A 22,306-nucleotide genomic window follows, 5' to 3' on the forward strand; every position below is an offset into this window, starting at 1 on the left:
GGTTCATAAGTGAACTGTTCTTGTGGGGGGCATACTGCACAAGAATGAGTGTCTACCGCCCCTATTAGGAAATCTAAACAACGAAGAGCTGCAGGTTAAGGGCTGGACAAGGGGAGGAGGCTGCAGAGAGCGGGAAGGACAGTGAGGCTTCAAAGCCACTGAAGAGACTGGGCTTGTACCTCGGCCGGTCTTGCTGATGGCCATGGCTTCAGAAAACAGATGACAAAGCTTTCACGACAAAATTTAAACAAAAACTCCAGGGGCTTGAACTAGCCTGTTTCTAGACTCCATGTCCCCACATCTTGTATGAGGCTGTCCCAACGGCTCAGTGGTTTCGAGCCTTGTTACTGCAAGGTGGCTCCAGTTCCAGGGGATCTGATGCCCTCTTTTTTGACTTCCCGCACCGGGCACACACATGGTACACATATAAAATTCAGGCAAAACAATGATACACGTGGAATAAAATAAGTCTAGCATCTTGTACAGCTTTATCACATGAGCTGAATCACGCAGGCAGTCTCTGCATAAGAGATTTTGCAGACAGGTGCCAACGTTTTTTTTTAGTTCTGAGTTACATTTTATTACTGAGCACATACAGGGCTGGCAACAAAAATCAGAAAGAGCACATGACCTTAGAGCCTAAGAATAAACCTCTTTTTTGGTGGAATTTGTATTTATCAGAAACCTGGCAAAGGCCATTGCCTGGTAACTGATGTAAAAAACCACTAGGGGGCAGCGTAATGCAGTACCAAATACAAAGTTCCAAACTAATTTAGAAGAAATTAGAAATGGGCTTTTAATGAGTACACTCAAAGATCTCACAAGATCCAACGTCAGATTCACAAATAGTAAGGGAAAAAGGAAAATGACATTACACTGGACAGTTGTCCATGCACAGCAACACATAATGTATACCAATATAGCAAGGGTTATTACAGGGTTAGTCCAAGACAGCCAGCCAAGAGTGCTCACAATCTTCAACCCCATCCTTCTCTTCCTCTACAGGGCAAGACTGAGACCCAACTCCCACCCTACCCTGCAGCTGCCTGGTCTCAGCTCTAGCCAAGACCCTTGACCAGGAGAACCCAGGCTCCACATCCAGGGAGGGTGCTCCTAATTGGGGACATATACCTCAGCCATAAAACTCATCACTACAAAGAATGACTCAGTCAGGGAATAGCCAACAAGATGGGATCCTCATAGCATCTCCTGAGTGGCACTGAGTGGAGGCATCAGGGCGCTGGAACCTTGTAAAAGGGAACCTGGCCCCATCACTTAGAAGGACCTGGGTCTCAGAGATGAGGCATGAGGTATGATGTAACCCGTTTCCAGAGGAGGGTGTTGATGAAAACCTCATTCGTCCTATTTGCAATGGAGTCTTGGAGGAGCCAGGACAGCCTTGAGATGCCCAAAGATGAGCTACGAAACCACAACTGCATTAAGCACCTGCGCTCCCTAGTGCAGCAGCAGACATGCATTGCAGACAGAGCTGAAGAGCATGCACTGCATCAGCTGGCAGAGCAAACGTGAGATATCCAGCGGCTGAAGGAATACACATGTGCAATCTGCAGTGTCAACCTCAACCTTCCAAAACTGGAGGAAATGAGTGAAGAACACAAGACTGACCCACTGGGGAGGGTGATCAGACCTGACACTGTGCTGCAGGCTGTAATCAAGCACTTCCTCGTGGAGAGTGGCTGGCCGGCCTCTATTGTCAATGCTATAATGGAAAATGCCCACAAATGCAGCTGGCCCCCAGGGTCTGGCCACACTAGAGATGAGATGGATGAACCACAGTTATTGTGAAAAAAAAAAAAAATGTGAGCAAGAAGAGCATCCCTGGTGAGCAAACTATGGCGCTGATGGCTGTGAGAACCAGCATGGGGTGCAGAAACAGGGGCTTGTCATGATATTCAGACACAGTATGGAGGAGATATGAGAGTGTAACCAGTTACCAGAAGTGGTAGATATCTATAAAACCCCTCACTCCAGTAGCTGAGCCCTGAGCTCTCCCTTCTATCCTGACGCCATGGCTTGTAACTGAGCCACATCCGTCCTGCTTTTCTGGCAGGAAAGACCTTGGGACAGCTGACGCTCCTCATCCTTAGGATACATATTCCAAGACTCCAGGTGGATGCCTGTAACCCCAGACAGCACAAAACCTAAATAGAATGTTTCTTCCTGTCCATCCACAATGAATGCCCATGATAAAATATCATTTCTAAATTAAGGAACAGTAAGAGATTAAAACTACTAATAATCAAATGGAACTACTTTAAAAATATACGATAACAATCAAAACAGTATACTGAAATAAAGATTATTCGAAACTTATTTCTTTCCTGAATTTTCCATTAAATACTTTCAGACACCGGACTTCAGGTAACCGAAACCACAGAAAGCCAAACACACAGAGTGTGCGCTACTCCAGGTACAAGCATGACCATTCCAAATTTAACCATTTAGGGAAAGACAAGTGGTTCAATGGGGAAAGCATATGCCGCAGAATTGTGGACCCATGTTTGGATCCCCAGAACTCGCATAAAGCCAGATGTAGTCGCATGTGTTTACAATCCCAGAGCTCCTAGGTGGGAGGCAGAGACATGAGAATTCCCAGAAGCTCGTGAGCCAGCTAACGTGGCGTGTGCAATGGCCTGGTGTGTGCAGCATCGAATAAGAGAGACCCCATATCAAAAGCAAGATGGAGGGTGAAGACTGATGGCCACAGCTGCCCTCTGACCTCCTGGAACACATGCACACCAGCACACACATGCAAGCACACACATTTTTAAAAATTAAAATACATAGAATTTAACCACTCAAAAACATGAGAATGTTTCTTACTAAGTGGACAGGAAAAGAAAACAGATGAGTGCATGCCTTTGATCCCAGCACTCAGGAGGCAGAGGCAGGTGAATCTCTGAGTTCGAGGTTAGCCTGGTCTACAAAGTGAGTTCCAGGTCAGAAAGGAGAAAGCCTGTCTTGAAAAACAAACAAAGCCAAATTCATTCTTAAGCCAGGGCTGCAGAGAGAAACCCTGTCTAAATCAATCAATCAATCAATCAATCAATCGTTGGACTTGATTAATTTGGCCAGGTAGTGGTGGTGCATACCTTGGATCTCTGAGATCAAGGCCAGCCTGGTCTACAAAACAAGTTCCAGGACAGTCAGAGAGCTGTTACACAGAGAAACCCTCTCTCGAAAAAGTAAATTAAAAAAGGAAAAAGGAAAAGAAAACAGAAGAAAGACAAGTGTCAGGCTATAGTTTGGCAGTTCCCGGCAGACATCTATGCACGATTCAGTAAGAAGGCAGTTGACGGACCTACAGGTTTTCACTCAGCAAGACAATGCTCACCTACAAGAGGACCACACAGACCCTCTCCCCATCTCCAAATCTCCAGCTGTCTTCTTTCTCACTCCCACCCTCAAGCTTGTCTGTCCTTAGGGTGTAGCCCTTAAGTGATAATCCTGTTTTCAATGGTTTTATGTGTTTATATATTTGTTTAATTATCTAGAGACAAAGTCTCAGTGGGAAGATAATCCACCGATATTAGGTAAACTCACTTTGTTTGGGTAGCAATGAGTTTTGGGTTATTTTGCCCATAAACTAAAATCTAAACTGTTTATAGCTTCTAAACACATACTGCAAGGGGAGGGCTGGCTGGGATCAAAATCTTGCTTTAGATAATCCTCCAAGTAGATCATTAACTGCCATCAGGAGCAGTAACTACACAAGGGTTGGGCAAGACACACTGTGCTGTGGAAGAATAAAAAACAAAAAATGGTCCTTTCAAAAAACAAAAACTTTTTAAACTAGTGTGTGTGTGTATGTACGTGTGTGTGTGTGTGTGTGTGTGTGTGTGTGTGTGTGTGTGTGTGTGTGTGAACGGGTAAGGTCAGAAGACAACTCTCTAGGGCCCATTCTCTCCTTCACCTTTACACGGGCCCTGGAGACTGGTCAGTCATTGGGCTTACAAAGCAAGCCTTTACCCTGTGACCATCTCACCAAATCTTTGCTTCTTGATCCTAAGCCGGAGCGTGGCTGCTAGTCCCTCAAAGACACTAAAGAAGTGATGTTCACAATCCAAAGCCAACAGCCTAAAGAGAGAACAGTTTAAACTCTAGCCCATTGCCTCTGGTCTCAACTAAGTCCAGCCAAGAATTCAGTCCCAATTTTATATCCACTACCGGTCACACAGAGCTTAGAACTGAGAAGTAACATTTTAAATGGTGTAACAACCTTGGACTACCCATGAAAACACAATCAACCCATCCGTTCTGGAAGGGGACTGTATGGTGAGACAACCAGGAAGAAATAAAGACACCCTCCACTGAGCACTAAGGAACGGCTTCCTACTTTTCTAGCCCTGGGATTGGCTGGTCCAGTTTTCAATGGCCTCCTTCCTAGACCCCAGGCTAGATCCATCACCAAAATGGTCTGGCTCCAAAATTCACTAATCCTTACTCCCAATCAAAACTCCCACTATAGCCAGGCACAGTGGCACACATCTTTAATTCCAGCACTCAAGAAGTAGAGGCAGGTGGATCTCTGAGTTAGAGGCCAGCCTGGTCTACAGAGTGAGTTCCAGGCCAGCCAGGGCTACATAGTGAGACTCTGTCTCAAAGAAATAAACAAAAACCTCCCACTAGATCAACACATATGCTTTCAGCTAGATGAGAAAAAGATGGACTATACTCTGCTATAAAGCATTAGTGTCTGGTGCACCTAAAGCTCCTGGAGGTCTCTGATGCTTTAAGAGCTGCACTCCGATCCCAGCAAAAACTTACAGAATTGTGACCCTCAACAGGCAAGTGTCCCCGCACATGTAAGTTATTTTCTCTATTTCTCAGCCCACATTTTGTAGCCACAAGCTATCTTGACATCAACAATAGTTTTCAAATGGGATCGAGGGATAACCATTATTCCTACCAGAAGCCGGGAAGCCGGGAAAAAGCACAAGGGCTAACCTAACACTATTTCGCTAACAAAGGTGTGGTTTTTAACTAGGTGCCCGTGTACTTTACCTCCTCTCAGGCTGAGCCCTATTCATTGGCATCTCTGGGGCCTCAGAATAATGGACACATAAAGTCTCTGAAAGAAAACAGCTCTTAGAAATACTGATGTGGGGCTGGAGAGATGGCTCAGAGGTTAAGAGCACTGGCTGCTCTTCCAGAGGTCCTGAGTTCAATTCCCAGCAACCACATGGTGGCTCACAACCATCTGTGAGATCTGGCGCCCTCTTCAGGCATGCAGGCAGCATGCAGACAGAACATCACAGACATAATAAATAAATCTAAAAAAAAAAATCTTTTTTTTTTTTTAAAAAGAATGAAAGAAAAGAAATATTGATGTGGTCGCACAGTGGTGGTGCATGCCTTTCGACCCAGCACGGGAGGCAGAGGCAGATGAATCTCTAAGTTCAAAGCCAGCCTGGTCTACAGGTCAAGGTCCAGGATGACCAGGGCTATACAGAGAAACCCTGCTTCAGTGGGGGAGAGATTATTGATATATCATTTTTTTATATATATGATTTCCTGGTGGCAAAAATTAGTCCTATATATGTTCAGGCATAACACTTACTGCTGTGGGATGGTCTGTATGTCAAATCTGTTGCTCTGATTGGTCAATAAATAAAACACTGATTGGCCAGTGGCCAGGCAGGAAGTAGGTGGGACAAGGAGAGAGGAGAATTCTGGGAAGCAGAAGGCTGAGGCAGAGAGACCCTGCAGCCACCGCCAAGACAAGCAACATGTAAAGACGCCGGTAAGCCACCAGCCACGTGGCAAGGTATAGATTTATAGAAATGGATTAATTTAAGCTATAAGAACAGTTAGCAAAGCCGGGCGTTGGTGGCGCACGCCTCTAATCCCAGCACTCGGGAGGCAGAGCCAGGCGGATCTCTGTGAGTTCGAGGCCAGCCTGGGCTACCAAGTGAGTCCCAGGAAAGGCGCAAAGCTACACAGAGAAACCCTGTCTCGAAAAACCAAAAAAAAAAAAAAGAACAGTTAGCAAGAAGCCTGCCACGGCCATACAGTTTGTAAGCAATATAAGTCTCTGTGTTTACTTGGTTGGGTCTGAGCAGCTGTGGGACTGGCGGGTGACAAAGATTTGTCCTGACTGTGGGCAAGGCAGGAAAACTCTAGCTACAACTTACACTCCTAGAAATCAACAGGGAATATGTGACCTTTTGACACTGGGACACAGCACCATCATTTACAACATGTGTATCTGAATACTGTATAACTGAGTTACCAAAAAATAACACTAGTAAATCAAAACAGAGTTCATCCTGTGGGCTGGAGACATGCTCAGTCGGTAGGTTACTTGCTGAGCATGCGCAAAGCCCTAGGTTCTACTCCCAGTACCGTTTAAAGCTGGCATGGGCCTGCACCTGTCATCCCGGCACACAGAAGTTCTAGGCCATCCTCAGCCACAAAGTGAGAGGGCCTCCTGAGACACCGAGATGTGGGGAGGGTTTCCTGTACCGTATTAAATTTGTCTACAGTTTATGAGGAGCTGCATCCGTGGGTATCCTGGGCCGAAGGCTGAATGTGCCCAGCAGAGCTTCTCCCCATACCTCCTTCCAGCCTGAGCAGGGTGAGAAGCAGAAGCTAGTGGAACGGAGATGACCTGCCGGTTTCAAATGGACCCCGGCTCAGATTCCTTCCTTCTGTAACACGCATCAACCAAGTGTTCGCTGTTTCTGGGCCTCAGTTTCCGAGCCGATAAAACACACACTTTACCCCTCCTTGCCAAGTGGCTGGGGAAATTCAGTGAGGTCTAAACCAAGGACCCACCATGACTAAGCCCCGAGAGCTCCTGCCCCAGCTTCACCAGCAAAAACATGCAACCAAATGTAGTGTGACGGCACCAAGCAAGGACAGCGCCTCACCCTGTCCAGCAGGTATCTGATGAGACATCTCAGGCAGAGTTCGGGCCAGGCTTGGAAACTGAGCTAAAATGCACCTGTCCCCAAAGAACACCGCAGCGTCTGTGAAAACCGGGACACGGACTCGGGTCTGTCTGCAAGCTTCACTCTTGAGCATTTTAGATCTGGCACCCCAGAGATGCAAGTTCAGACAATCACTGAGCCTCCTTCCTGCAAGGCGCTTCTTAGGAACTGGGGAGAGCAGGGTCGTGGGGTGGGAGTGGGGGTGGACCCGTAACCAAGCACCACCACCTTGTATGCCAGACACAGATGCATTTTTATTTGCCAATTTAAAAGAGGGAAGGGAAGAGAAGTTGGGGAAGGAGAGCAGGGAGGGTGCAGTGAGGAAGGGTGAGAGGCTCCAGTCCTTAGGGTTAGGATCTAGATTCTTCTTTCTCTTCCTTTCACATTCCTTCATTTCCTGAGCAGTAACTACGCGACATCTGCCCTAGGAATGCAAAGGTGCAGATCTGCCCTCCTCCCCAAACACTCCCTCCTGGTGGAAAAGCAAGCCTCTGGTATTATTAGGAAGATCTAGTGTGGGTTCAGACCCTCACTTACAACACGCAGCTCTGGAACTGCAAAAATGAGCTGGAGAGACGGCTCATCAGTTAAAAGTACTGCCTACTCTTACAGAGGAGAACCAGCGCTTACAGGTTCCCAACATCCACATGGCAGCTTACAACCGCCTGTATCTTCAGTTTCAGGGGATTCAACACCCTCTTCTGACTTCCACAGGCTCCTGGACACATGTGAGATCCACACATACACACACTCAAGCACACACATATACACCTAAAATATATTTTTTAAAAAACTTCTCTGATCTTCTGATACATACACACATTTCAAAGAACACTTAACGTTTATACTTTTGAGGGCATTTTTGTAATTGCCATTTCAAAGAGCTAGTTATAATCAACTTCTCCTCAATCAAAGGGCTTCTGTTGTTTACACCGTGAATGCAGTAGCCAGGTGGGAACAATCGAGACCAAGGGACAGACAGGGACAACAGCTTCTCACTCTATAATGTGTCAATCCATGAATCACTGTCCTAAGCATAAAGCCAACAACAGTGTAAGCCTGGGAACTGTCGGCAAGGACGGGCTACTGCTGTTTTCTTAGGACAGTTCATTGCTGGGACATGATCCAATTGGACCAGCGGCGACATTTATTCTTCAAATCACACTCCAGATGATGTAAGTGGCAGTGCATTGGTGACTTGGGAGTTGGGACAGCCAGTCCTCTTAACTAATGCACCATCTCTCCGGCCCCACAGCTCCAGTGCCAGCGCTGAGGGTTTTTTAGTGAGGGTCCGAACCCACAATGAATGATGTGCTTTTGTTCCTTCCTATTCAGAGGCCAGTGAGTCTTGCCGGTGCTACGCAGATGACAGTGTCCTCTATGCCACAAGTGTGGCGCACAAGGATGGCCTCCGTATGTTTTGTGAACAAGTGAATCATAAACACAACACTCAGGAACTTGGCAGTAGCCAAGCTAAATTTATTTTTAACCCAGTGCTGTTTGCCCACATTTTTTTTCAGCAGAAAGGCCCAGTGAGAAATTTATCTTTGAATAGCAGATGCCTAGTTCCCGACAGAGAGCAAGTTGCAGGAACTAAGGACAATGGAGTCTCAGCTGCCTCTCTTAAGTTCCTGACTTTTGTCTACTGAATACCAGTCAACCCGGAGCTTGATTTAAAACAATCAAACAAACAAATAAATGCATGAATGAATGATAAATAAATAAATATTACTGTCCTACACAAAAATATATAAAGCAACAGGACAAGTCCCTCTTCAAGTTATAAAACTAAACCTAAATAAATATTTATAGCTATCTAGGTCAACACAGAGAAAAAAGAGAAACAGAGAGCGCATACAAGCAAGCTAGAGATGTAGCACAGCAGTAGAACATTTCCCTAGCACGTATGAGGCCTTGAGTCTCATGCCCAGCAAAAAAATAAAATACAAATATATATTTAAGCTCCAGCATGGGGTGCCGAGGGGAGTGAATTAGGTCACTACCCAGAAGTTTCCCTCCAGCTCCGTTTTCTGCACTCCACACACTGAGACCCTTTGTTCATTGTTTCGGGCACTGTAAACTGTTTGGACATCCATTGTGAGCTCTGGCTGACTCAAAGTCTGAAGGAAGAAAAAAAGAGAGAGAGAGGAGAGAGATAAAATGGGATTCTGTCAATATAGTTCTGGCACTTTCAAATCCACACAAGCTCTGCAAACAGCCAGCTCACGCTGCTAAGGCCGGGCTGGAGCAAAGTTACGGCTCCTGGCTTATCACTGAACTCAGATGTCTGTTGGCACGTATCACTTCCAGTTTCTCTGAAGAAGTAGTACTGTGGACAGAAGCCTCAGATGGTACTTGATGGATCACGTGACCACTGTCGTGTTTGTGTGTGTGTGTGTCCCCGCCAACCTTAAATGTGTAATAGACAGTAAGGGTAAAGTAGGCAAGAGTGGGAAAGAAGGCAATTTGAATGAAGGAGAAAAAAATCAACAATATTCTAACGCTAGGGGGAAAAAAGAAATGAGTCGCGTTCTCTCCAGCGGCGAAAGGGGACATTGCCAAAGGGACGAAAGACTTTTAAAGCAAGCCAGTACAGTTACCTTTTTATAAGCAAGCTCAAATGACTGAGGTTACTCTGCCCATGTTTTTGATAGACTATTCTATCAGCCTGAGAGTTGAAGCACAAACAGGGATAAATATGTAATCTCTTTCCATTTCATCTGACAAAATCCAAAAGAAGTGTTAAGATGGGTGGAGCCCATTACAATAAATCAGATTTATGTACTACCTTGTACTTTATACTATCAAATTAGAAGGACTTCAAAGACAATGTACTCACTGGGATGCTTAAGTTACTCATCCAAGAAGTAAGTTAATAGAATTAAGCCATCTTCTATTTCTTCTTTAACTTGTTAACTTGAAAAGCATTATTTCTTTGGTCTCACTTGATAGCTTGAAATTGCTAGGTAGCCCAGGCTAACCTCAAGCTCTTGATTTTCCTGCCTTACTTCCCAAGTACTGAGCTCGTAGGCTCAATACCACAAACTATCTGATTTTCTTTTCTTTTCTAGTTCTGGGGATGAACCCAGGGCTTTGTACATGCCAGACAGGTGCTTCACCACTGAATTACACTCTCAAGCCTTAAAGTTAAAACTTCTCAAGCTTACTCCTAAAGAAGTAAGGGGTGGCACATGTCTGTAGTCCCAAACACAAAATTTGAGACCAGCCTAGGCAAGCAACATAGTGTGTTAGGAGGCAGGAGACAGAGCTAGAATCACAGAATGTAAGCCCTCCCAAAGGCAGGACATCTTATGAAGGAGGCAGCCATTACAGGTCACCCAGACTGTATCAGGTGACTGACTATAAAGTCAAGGGACAGGCTTGGAAGCATGCACTCCAGAAACAGTGGTCCTCCAAAATGATGACGCAAATAAGAAACGACAGCCACTTCCACTGACTGACTACCTCACAGCAAGCCCAGGAGCTGTTCTACCAGAGGCCAGACACCTCCAAATCCCTGGCTGAGGAGCACATGGGCACGATGTGAAAGCATGAAGAATAGCAGAAGCCTCCAGCGTTCCTGCACCAGCAGCAGCAAGCCAAACTGCCAGCTCCCTGCCCCTCACCAGCCTCAGAGCTGCCAAAGCTTTGGTTTACAATGGCACCTTCCCGGGGTCTGTGGGGCAATTCTGAATGCTGGTGATGGGATTTTTGTTTTAACTCCAACAGCCTTCCATTGTTTGGAGGGACATCCAATATTCTGCATTCTCTTCCCTGCCCCGCCCCCAAACTCCCTAGAAACCACCGGAAGGACAAGTTTGCCTGATTAAACCCTGACTCACAGGATGTGCACTCAATGCCTGGTTTACAGATGCAAAGACTGGATGTGATAAAAGAGTAAACGCCTTGAGATCAAGGAAAGAAGTTGTAAGACAAAATAATTCAGTCAGGTAGATGACGTCAGAGTTACAGACTGACACTTAACTGTCCCTAATTCACAACACAAGACTTCTACTTGGAATTCGCACCAGAGAAGTATCTTTATGTGCCCAATACAATGTGTATGGAATTTTCAAAACATCTTTATTCATAAGAGCAAAATTTAAAAAAATCCATCATAATAAAACATTGAATGTGCATACCTATGGAATGATGTTTAATGTACATACACATGGAGTGGTGTTGAGTGTTGACTATACACATACATTGAATGATGTTGAGTGTGCAGACACATGGAATGATGTTGAGTGTGCATACACATGGAATGATGCTGAATGTGCATACACATAGAATGATGTTGAGTGTGCATACACATGGAATGATGCTGAATACACATACACACGGAATCATGCTGAATGTGCATATACATGAAATACTACTAAGCAACAAAAGAACCAGTAAGTTCATACAACACAGAAACACAGATGGATGACACAGAGATTCCCTGGAAAGAAGTTAGACATAAATACTGACTTCACTGATAAAAGCCTTCTTCAGGTCAAGCAAAACTAGTGTATGGAGAGGAGAATCAAATAAGATTCCCTGGTGGAGCCAGTTCTAGGGTGATACAAAACGTCCATCTATCCAAAAGGTAATCACAGCAGTGACTTCATGGGATCTTGTGATTAGATGGCACAACCAGAAATAACTGAACTGTATATTTAAAAGTAGCTTAAATGGATGATTTAATGCTATATTTTACCTCAGTTTTAAAAACCCTCAATATTAGCGCCAAAAGAAAACAAATAAAAAAAAAAAAAACATTAAACCCTTCATTTGAAATGTAAACATAAATCTGTATATAAATTATACTTCACAATGAAATACCATAAACATGACCACACAGAAAATGTTCAATTATGACTATGATGACTCATAGAGGGCAGACCTTTCCTGGGTTCTACTGTTACCTTTTTGGAAATCTTTAAAATTTAAACACTCCAGTTCTTAAGAAAGCTGAGAGTTGGCAGGCAGTGGTGGTGCACACCTTCAATCCCAGAACTCAAGAGGCAGAGGCAGGCGGATCTCTGTGAGATTGAGGCTAGCCTGGGCTACAGAGTGAGTTCCAGGACAGTCAGGGCTGCACAGAGAAACCCTGTCTTTGGGGGGGGGGCAGGTTCTGAGAGCATCTTTTCTTCCCCCTTTCCAACCCTTCCCTCCCAGAATCATCTGCCAAACTGGGCATTGGAACAGTGTATCCAACTAGGATTTCTCCCAGACCTTAGATTAAAATCTTCCCTTAGGGCTGGGGGTGTAGCTCTGAGGTCGGCACTTGCCTTACAGGACCAGAGCCCTGGGGCTTTTCCCAGCAGCCCAGAAAGGAAAGAAAACAATTCCTGATAGAGGCTATAAGCAACTCTCCAAGAGTCTCCAGATGCCTGTTCTGCCCTGGTAACAGTAACATGAGGCGGAGAGTAACAAAAGGTTTCAGTTCCATACCTGGGAAATTTCAGGGAGTGTCTAGGAGGCCACAAATCTCTCTCCCCTCCTAAAACTCATCCAGACACTAACCAGAGCAGCCAGAGGAGGGTGAAGTGCTTCCCCTGAAGGCATGCTCAAGCACTCGGATGTGCTTGACTCTAGGCTGAAGCTACAGAGAGCACACCCTTCCACAGTAGTCCGTGAACGAGGAAGTCCCCCCTCTCAAAGCCCAGTTAGTAGTCTGGTCTTCGGCCCGGCTGGAAGCAGACCAGAAAAAGCTCCCAACTGCAGTCTGGAGACCCTTCCGTGCTCATGCCGGCAAAAGTTCACTCTGGGGAAAGGTCTATGGCAAAGGACGAGGGTGTGGGAGGCTCCCTGTGCGCAGCTTTGCCTGGGAAGAATGGAGAAATGAATGAAGATGGATTCTTGAGAAGCCCTGCGGAAAGGCTGAGTGGGGCTGGAGAGGAACTCAGACTGCTCTTGCAGAGGACCCAAGTTCAATTCCCAGAACCCACACCAGGCAGCTCATAACTGCCTATAACTCCAGCTCCAGGGGGATCTAATGCCCCTGGCCTCCACATGGGTACCTAACTCACATGCACACACCACCACACAGACACACATAATTAAAATTAAGATAAAATGTCGAAGCTGGAGAGAAGGCTCGGTGATTAGGAGTGCTGCCTGCTCTTCCAGAAGACTGAGTTCAATGCTCAGCACCCCTATCAGGTGGAACACAATTGCCTGTAACTCCAGCTCCAGGGGATCCAGCACCTCTCCTCGCCTCTAGAGGCATCCATATACATGTGGTATGTGTGTACCCACACACATACACAGTAAAAATAAAATAAATCAAACTTACTTTATACATGAAGGGCTAGAAAGACTGTTCAGTGGTTAAGCGCACTTGGTTCATTTCCGAAGCACCCACCCGGCAGCTCACAACTGTCTTTGTGAGCTGGGCATAAGTGGTACACACCTTTAATCCCAGCACTCCAGAAATGGAGTCAGGAGGATCTCTGTGAGTTCAAAGCCAGACTGGTCTACATAGTCAGCTCTAGGACAGCCAGAGCTACATACAGAGAACCTGTCTCAAAAACAAAGAAAAGAAGAATAAAGAAGTCTAACTCCAGTTCCAAGGGATGTGACACTCTCTTCTGGCCTCTGAGAGTATCAGGCACAAAGAGTACACAGACGTACAAGAAAGCAGACATTCATACATATAAAACAAAAAGCAATTTCAGAAAAAGAAAATTAAAATCTGGAAAAAGGAGGAGTCGGCGGCCACTACTGGCTTAAAGAGAGGAAAGAACCTTCAGGCTCCACACTAGTACATTATTCAGGTTGCAACTTAATAACAGTTCTTTCCACTGCTCTGTGAGCTAGGCAACTACCAGGCGCGCTGGGAAGTTCGCCTTTAACAGTATTTCTTTCAAATGTCTCTCAGGAAGAAAAGAAAGAGAGGTCCAAAGGATCTCTCTTTAAAAGAAAATAAACTCACACAGAAAAAAAAATAGCTGAAAGAGCAAGTAACTTGGAACAAGGAACTCCCAATGACTTGAAATGTTCTCTAGGCTTTACACTCGAGCACCGAGAGCCCTCCGGAAGTTAAGGACCACAGACAACTATGAGCCATCAAAACTAAGTGGAGGTCAAGTCTGCAACTTACATAAAGGGACTTACATAAAGCAGATGCTGCTGCCATGCCTAAGCCAAAGGTTCTGCAGCTAGGTCCAGTGCCCCACACCTCTCATCCCAGGACTCTGAAGGCTGAAGCGATGCAACACGTTTCAGGCCAGCCTGAGCTACACCCAGCCCCATTTCAAGAGCACACAGAGAAGTCCGGGCTCAATTCTACAATGTTTTGGCAAGACTTTTTGCTCACCACTACATATAATATAAGGAATTCTCTCTCTTAAGTCCTCCACTAGTCTGAGCCATGCTAGCTCATGCCTTCCCGAATCAAGTCGATTTGATGAGTAGACAGGGAATATGACTGATCTACCACTATGACTCACACAAGGGCAGGGCTCCCAGCTGATGGGAAGTGACTGGTGGCATGCATTGGAGGTGATAAGCGCTGGAGTAATCAGGGACAGGTGCACACGAGCCAATCCCCAACAGCGAAGCAGCTAACGCCAGACTGAAGAGGGCTAAGGAGGAAGCATGCTCCCGAAACTGAGCTCATCAGGAAGTCCTTTAGTTTTGCTAAGAAACTCCCTCAGATAATCTCATTCTACTCTGCTGGATCCTCCAAAGACTCAAGAGCGGCAGATGACTTCTCAGGGAAACATTTATGACTCCTCCACAGTGAAACTCCACCCACCCAGGTTCTCAGGTGCGGCTGCTGTCCTTGTAAGGCAAAAAGAAACCGACCGAGAGCTGAACTGAACTAGTCTGCTCAGTACTCGGCTAGGAACTGCTCTCAGCTCATGGAAACAAACTGCTACAGTCTGACATTAAAAAGCAAGCTGGGACAGTCTGACAAATTTCTTCTTCCTTCCTCCATAGAACAAAGGCCCTACGAGTACCAATTGCTACTAGAAAGCATTATCTCTCTGTATTGTGTAAGTCTCCTCGGAGATTAAAAACATTCCATCCTGCAGGGGAGGTACACAACAACAAAAAAGCTTCAAGAACTCCCTAAAACTGAACAGATTCACTAGCCCCTTCCCCGCCCAGTTGCAAAGAAGACTCTCAGAGAAGAAGAGGTGCCTGGAAGCCATTTAGACCAACTGGGGCACCGGCAAAGGGCACTTCAACCTGCTGGGCTGTCCACAGGCTGTCCAGGTTCCCAGCTTTTGGGAGCTGTCACCCATGCTGGGGTGGGCCTGGGTGATGCAGCTGCCTCTGAGTCATTTCTGCTCCTGTAATAACCCCTCACCCATATTCCTGTAAGTAACTCCAACAAAGCTCACTGGTTCACCAAATTGGACTTGAGTGTTATCTGTACCACTAAGAGTCGGTCTGTCATGGGTTCCCAATCTGGGGTGAGTACAAGTATGTTTCATCTCCCCAGGAAAATTTGGTCACATAACACCCTGATCACCTTCAACTCAAAGGCTAAAGTATCTGTAACACTATCAAAGCTTTCTTTACTGTAATGGCAAGAATGTAACTGGACTTTAATCATCAGTAACAACTGAAGCCTAAAAACTGTTACAACCAACACAAACCACAACCCTGGGGTGGACAGGTGTCTCAGCAGTTAAGAGCACTGGTTGCTCTTGCAGAGGACCAGGGTTTGGTTCCCAGCACTTACTTCTTGGCTCACAACGACCTCCAAGTCCTGACCCAGAGGATCTGACACCCTCTTCTAGCCTCTGAAGGCAGCAGGTACCCACGTGTTGCACAAGATACATGTAGGTATAAACAATAAAGTAATTTTAATTTTAATAAGTACCTGGCACAGCAGGTACTTGGCGTGTTCCAGGCCCTGGGTTCCACCTCCAGCTCCCCGAGACAACAAAAGGGATGAGAGATATTCATGCATAGATGTGTCAAGATTGCATTTTCACATTAACTATATTTACTACTCCCTGGTACAGGCCAGGAGGAGGAGAAACATAAATAGAAGCCACACCCATGAAAGTCTAGTTAGACTAAACATTAAAATTTAAATAAGCATTATTACAAAATATAGTCTACTATGGAATGATGCCAGCCTGTATCGTGTTAAAGACCTGACTTTACCCATCTGGCAGGTGCACTCAACAAATCCGTGTGCTGATATGAAATGACTAAATTTTACAAGTCACTAGCCAAGAAATGACTAAAATACAAGTCACCAGCCAAGGGCTTAGGACTTCTCACAAATAGCACCGCAGGCACACTACAAGAGAACTTTGTGATGCAAAGTGTCTCCTCTTCAGGTCTATTCACTAACCACCAATACGCATCTGAGCTGTTAAGCAAAGCAGGGGGCTGGTGTTCTCCCTCAAACTTCCTCTACCATCCTTGTCAGAGCCCTTTCCACAGCTCCACACGTGCCCCCAAAGCATAAACGCTTGCTCCATCCCCAGCACCATAAAGTGAGTTCATGAACTAAAAATCAGAATTCCTCCATTCAACACACTTTGGAAAGACGCTGAGACGTTCAAACCACCCACGTGTCAAGCCGGTTGGGCATCTGCATTCTTCAAGCCTCACTTACAAACAGTGATATTCCCCAGGAGAGCCAAAGCACTTCCTCACTGCCACTCCACTTTATCTCAAAAGAATGAACAACATTTGGTCATCCAACATTTGGTGCTGAGACACCTACTTGTAGAAAGCAGAGAAAGGAACAAGAATTGGGCCGGATGTTAAGAGTCTCACAGGCACGCCATGGAAAAACACAAAGTAAAGAACTGAGCAGAAATTGGGGGAGACAGAGTCCATGGTGTTCAGCACTGCTGGCCTCCCAGGACGATTCTGCTAGTTTGCTCCTGAAGGGGTGGTGGGGCTACACTCAGAGTTCCCCAGAACCAAGTCACACATGTTTTCCACAATTCTGCCCAAGTCCTCAGATATCAAAAGTAACTGTCACGTTCACAGTTCTTACATTCTAATGCTATTTATCATGATAAGCTTACACATCTTCTTAACACAGACTCAGTTCTGCTTGACAATTACTCTTGCTTCGTCCTAAGGAAGCTATCTAATTTTGAAATAAGTGGGACTGGTGGCTGGCTTTGTTTTTTATCCCTCACATGACATTAATGTAGAAGAACTGAAAAACAGACTATGTCCCTTCCAACAAACTGATGAAAAAGACAATTTACTCCCTGTGGAAGAGAATTATTGGGTTGGCTTTGTTGGTGGTGATGGTTTGTGTTTATTATGAGACAGGTCTGACTTGGTTGCCGGGACTGGTCTCGAACTCACAGATATCTGCCTGCTTCTGCCTTCAGAGTGCTAGGGCTAAAGGCATGTGCTACCACAGCTGGCTGGGTTAGTCTGTTGGGAGGCAGGAGCAGGTAGATCTCTAAGTTCAAGGCTGACCTGGGCTACAAATCAAATTTCAGGACAACCAATGCTACATAGAGAAACCCTGTCTCAAAACAAAAGAAAGCATATATGCTGGAGAGGTGGCTCAGAAGTTAAAAGCACTTGCTGCTCTTGAAGAGGACCCAGATTTGATTCCCAGCTCCCACACGGCCACTCACAACCATCTGTAACTAAAGTCCCAGGGAATCCAATGCCCCCTTCTGGCACCAGGCACATAAGCAACACATCCATGCAAACACAGCACTGTACACATAAAATTATTAATTAATTTTTAAAAACAATTTTCTAAGCCAGGCATGGTGGCCTGGACCAGCTAACATCCCAATTCTACTTCCCTCCTCCGAAGACTGGGGTACCCATGCACAGGACAGCACCATGCCGAGATCACCTCTACCTCTCAATATCAAAATTGCAGGCCCAAGGTCACTGTAGCCAGAAGATTTTGTACCCTTGATTGTTGCTTAGGGTATAATCAATGGGGCGTTTTATTGGGAGTCAGTTCTCAATTCAGAGAAATCTTTAATATGACCAGGCTGCTTAATGGGATTTGTTTTAGGGATTAGGCCAGGAATTCCCTAATGGCTAATAATCTTGGGAGATGTTGAAAGGCTGAGTGGTTACTGGTCCTTCCCAATTCCACAGCTGCCCTATGGCACCCACACTTCCAGCCACTGCCCAACCAAATCAAATGTCTTTTTTAAACAATTTCTGTTGTACACAGAGCTACAGTGACCTAAGGTGACCCCCACCTAGTTTCAAGAACCTGTCTCCTTCAAAGGCAACCTTCTAAGGAGAGAGAATCTTGTGAAAAGAAAATTAATGGTGGGAATCTTGTCATCTCCCAAGCAGTCAGATATATTCAAAAAGTGCTCACTCCGCACACAGGAGACAGCTGGTTAGCTGTGATCTGCTGTCAACGTGCAAGGAACTAGATCAAGGGTTAAGTAAATTTAGGCAGAAGTCACTACAAATGAATTCCCCAGAGGGCGATAAGATGAATCTGGTCTTATTCCTAAGCAAGCCTGAGAAACAGAACCATTTACTCTGTAGGGAGTGGAGTGGAGTGTTTGCTATGAAAGCAGCTCCCAGGCCCGTTAAGAGAGAGGGACCTCTAATTAGTACATTAGGAGTTTCTGTGATTTCCCCTCCCAAAGCTCTATTATACACATTCAAGGCCTTCCAAAGAGCCACTTTCCGTGTCTTGGATTTTTCATTGGCAATCATCTGGCACCTCCTACCTACACTATTATACCTCATATCCCTTAACAACCAAAAATCCTTCATTTAAAACCCCACACTTAAATTTTGGGACCAATGACCACTGTGTACCTAGCAGCCAGTCTATGCCAGCGCACTGGGAGGTGGACACATTCCCAGCCATTCTCTATAGTGGCTGACATCAGGAAGTGTCTGTTCACGAGTTCTTTCTTCCCTGAAAGAATCCCCGAAGGGATGCAGAGAGGACAGTCTCACTCTTTGTTGCATTTCTGAACAGCAGAGTGTACATCTGTATTAACTATTCCCTCCCTCGGTGCCAGGAATCATGTAAAGCCAGATCCATCTAAAGCAGTCTACCATGCTGGTATCGCTGGACTGCTGTGAGCAGAAATCCAGTCTTAGTCAATTCTGTATTTCCCCAAAGTGACTGGCACTAACTAGGTGCTCATTAAATGTTAGCTCAGTGGTACTGAAAAGCTGCCACTGGGGACACTGGGGATGCCACTCAAAAATATGCTTGAGGTCCTGGATTCAATCCTCAGCACCACACATCCACAAAGACAATCAACACACACACACACACACACACACACACACACACACAGTTGTAGTAGAATTTCAAAAGGAAAACCCTCCCTTTTATCACTCTTTCCAAGCTCTGTGGGGAGGGGAGGGGGACAAAACTCAAAAGCCAGTTACCTTGGCTAAAGCTCCCGCCCCTTCTCTCATCTACCCAATGACAGCACCCTGTCCATACTTCCAAATGGCACTATTGGTCTCTTTATTCCTTGCGCGTTTCCCCAACAAAACTGTGGATGAAACATACGACTTCTACTTATCTTTGCATTCCGCACGTTGAAGCGGCGTTATTCAAGAAAATGTACTGAATTAGCTAATACACCCTTAACCTAAGCAGGATATTAAATGGCACTTTTGCACAAATGCAATAGCTACTTACTAGTTTCTCAGCTAAAACTACCTTCTTCCCAGGTGAGCCTGGGAGAGCGGCTCTCCTGGGCAGACAGATGGACCTGTTTTTTTGTAAGGGGTTGTGGGTACAGCCAGCAGACCACCTAGGAAGCTGTAGGGGCGACTCTCCCTCTCTGCTGGGACTCGGCAGTGGAAGCAGGGAGTGTGCAACGCAGGGCAGTTTCTGGGAGGGGATGACTCTTCACTGGGAACCTCAGGAAAGCCACAACCATTATTACTCAGGTCAGACAGTCGCCAGAGAAGCAACTCAGCCTGCAAACTGGAGCTAAAATAAAAGGGAAGGCTGGATTCCATTACTGAGTCCTGGCAGGTCCCCTCCCAAGTTCTTCACATTTCAAGAATGTGAAAAAGTCTGAGGTCGAAATCCCTGATTATTTACACCTTAAAATAAACTACTGTGTAAAAGCGGAAACCTGACAAATGGAGACATAAAATTAAAGGGACTGATGACAGGTAGAAGACTACCAGAATACAAGCCATTCATCACTCCTTTCTGGGACTTCTTCCGAAACCCCATCTCCATGCCCTACAGCAAAATAAATTGTTCCGCAGAGGCAGCTGACTTGGAAAGAAAATGAGGATTTGGGTATCCAAAGAGTCCTCAGTGTCTCTCAGTACATGGCTAGAGCCTCTGCATTAAGTTGCAAAGAGAACACGCACAGGCGTCCAGTCGGCGACCACAGGCACAGAAAGTCTTGGGAGCCGACGCTGGGCTCCACACTCTCCCCTACTTGCGATTTCATCTCCAAGCCAGATGACTTCAGAGAGGCCACAAGCCATCAAGCGCCTTCCTAGCAGTCCTCGCCTTTCTTGCGCCCGGGTCCCCCCAGGAGAACCCTAGCTATCTACAGCCCAAGCTCGGACATATAGGGGAGCCACGCGGAGCCCACCCGCTCCCACGCAGCAGCTCGCCACCGGGCCGGGGAGGAAACTTACGCGCAGCCAGCCCGACAGCTCCCGCCGCGGTGGGAACCCGCGGTCTCCCCGCACCGGCATCTCGCGCGCTCTTCCCGCACGTCCTCCTCGCCGCCGCTCAGAACTACAAGCTGCAGTGGCGGCCGGTCCGCCACCACGGGGAGCCTCCCCTTTGTCCCTCCTCCCGCGGCGCAGCCGGCCCGCCCCGCGCCTAGCTGCGCCCACGCCGGCCGCCCGGCCGGGGAAACTCCAACGGCCGCTACCACCTTCGCCGCCGGGGGATGGCTCGCCGGCGCCGCGCCAGAGACCCCGCGGCGGGCGGCGTCATGCGCCCCGGCTCCGGCCGGCGACGGAGGACCTGGGGCAGTAGGAGGCCCCCGAGTTCGTGCGTCCCGCCTGCACCCCCGCCTCGCTGGCCGGATGGTTCGCTCCGCCGCGCGCTTAGGAGCCAGCAGGTCCGGCCGAGCGCGCGCCCGGGGAAAGCGCTGCGCGTCGGCCAGGCTGGCCCGCGTCCGCCGATGTCCCCGGAGGTCGCACTGGCGTCCTGAGGGACACCTTTTAGAGAGCATCGCGGGGCTTCCCACAAGCAGCGCTTGCGTTCTCTGCCAGGGAACAACTGGGGGAACCCCGAAGCTTTGCGTCGGAAGTGGCCCGCGGCGTCTGCCGGCACAGACAAGTGTTGCACCCCAAATTTCGCAGCTCCACTGCTGACCCAGATTCCAAGGGTACAAAGGTGTTAGGATTAAATAGTAAAGCGGGGTTTTTTTAAGGCAATGCCGGCCAGGTTACCTGCTTGGCATATCGCCAGCAGCTCCAATAAAGAGATTGAAATCCCTCTCCGTCGCCAGCGTATAAAAGACATAGGTCACAAGGTTGATCCGACAGGATTTATTCAGAGTCCCCTTGTGCAAGAATCGTGTGAGTTAAATAAACTGTCCTGGTATAGGAGCACATTAAAAAAAAAAAAAACTGATACATTGATTAAACACGTGATCTGGAGTTAGAAGTAAAAGCGTTGCCCACTGCTGTTCCTCCAAATTGGAGAGCAAACCCCAGCCTAGGCCCATAAACTGATAGGTAAGAGGTAGAAAGGTCTGGGGAGCCCTATGACGAGATCCAGATGCTGGCGGGCTCTCTGCAAAGTGGCTTCACTTCCTGTCTAATCAGAACAAGTTTGGCAGTATATGTGGAAAAACAAGTCTTGCAGATGCTGCCCTCAAAGAGTTAGGCTGCTGGCCTCCTTTGGAGTAGGAAGTCCACGCCTCTGAGTAAGCGCTGTGAGTAACTTTTCCCACTTTATCTCCAGTCTCCACTGGGACGCGGGCTGGTCTTCCTGACCGGCGCGTTCTATTACCCTCCTGATCTAAGCACCTATTTAAATATGGTTCCCCAAATTAGGTGGTGCTGGTAAAGACGGCACTTGTGAGCCGGTCACACCTTACTTTCATGAGCTTATTATGTCAACAAAGCATCAACAAAGGAAGGGTCCAGAGCGTAGCAATTACACCTGTTAAATAGCTACCTTTTCCTCCCTAGACCGGGGCTGTCCAATTTGAGCAGCCCTGGCCACCTACCTGCCTTTATTTACATTTCACTTTCAGTTACCTAAAATGAGAGACAATGAACATTTCAGTTTCTCAGTCATACTACCTACATTTCCAGGGCTGACAGCCACAAATGCCTAATGAGCACAGGGACAGAGTATTTCCATCGTGACTAATGATGAGAGATTTATATGCCATAAAACCAATTCTTTTAACACAACACCTGAAAGTAAGCGTCTATAAACTGTTGAAAACTTCATTCAATTGCTACACTTT

At 46.7% G+C, this 22,306-nt stretch overlaps 1 protein-coding gene and 1 pseudogene across 1 annotated transcript in view; one reads left to right on the plus strand and one right to left on the minus strand.

Annotated features, from left to right (window-relative positions):
• The window catches only part of Tjp2 (tight junction protein 2), a 77,966-nt gene extending 57,309 nt beyond the window's left edge, over window positions 1–20,657 (minus strand). The window contains 1 exon segment of the mRNA XM_028894046.2: window positions 20,508–20,657. Within this exon segment, the coding sequence (XP_028749879.1) occupies window positions 20,508–20,567 (60 nt within the window). The 5' untranslated portion in view covers window positions 20,568–20,657.
• Window positions 1,381–1,939, plus strand: LOC114710021 (annotated as a pseudogene).
• Window positions 20,658–22,306: the final 1,649 nt, after the last annotated feature.

This window comes from Peromyscus leucopus, chromosome 1 (genome assembly GCF_004664715.2).
Source record: "Peromyscus leucopus breed LL Stock chromosome 1, UCI_PerLeu_2.1, whole genome shotgun sequence".
Classification (NCBI taxonomy): domain Eukaryota; kingdom Metazoa; phylum Chordata; class Mammalia; order Rodentia; family Cricetidae; genus Peromyscus; species Peromyscus leucopus.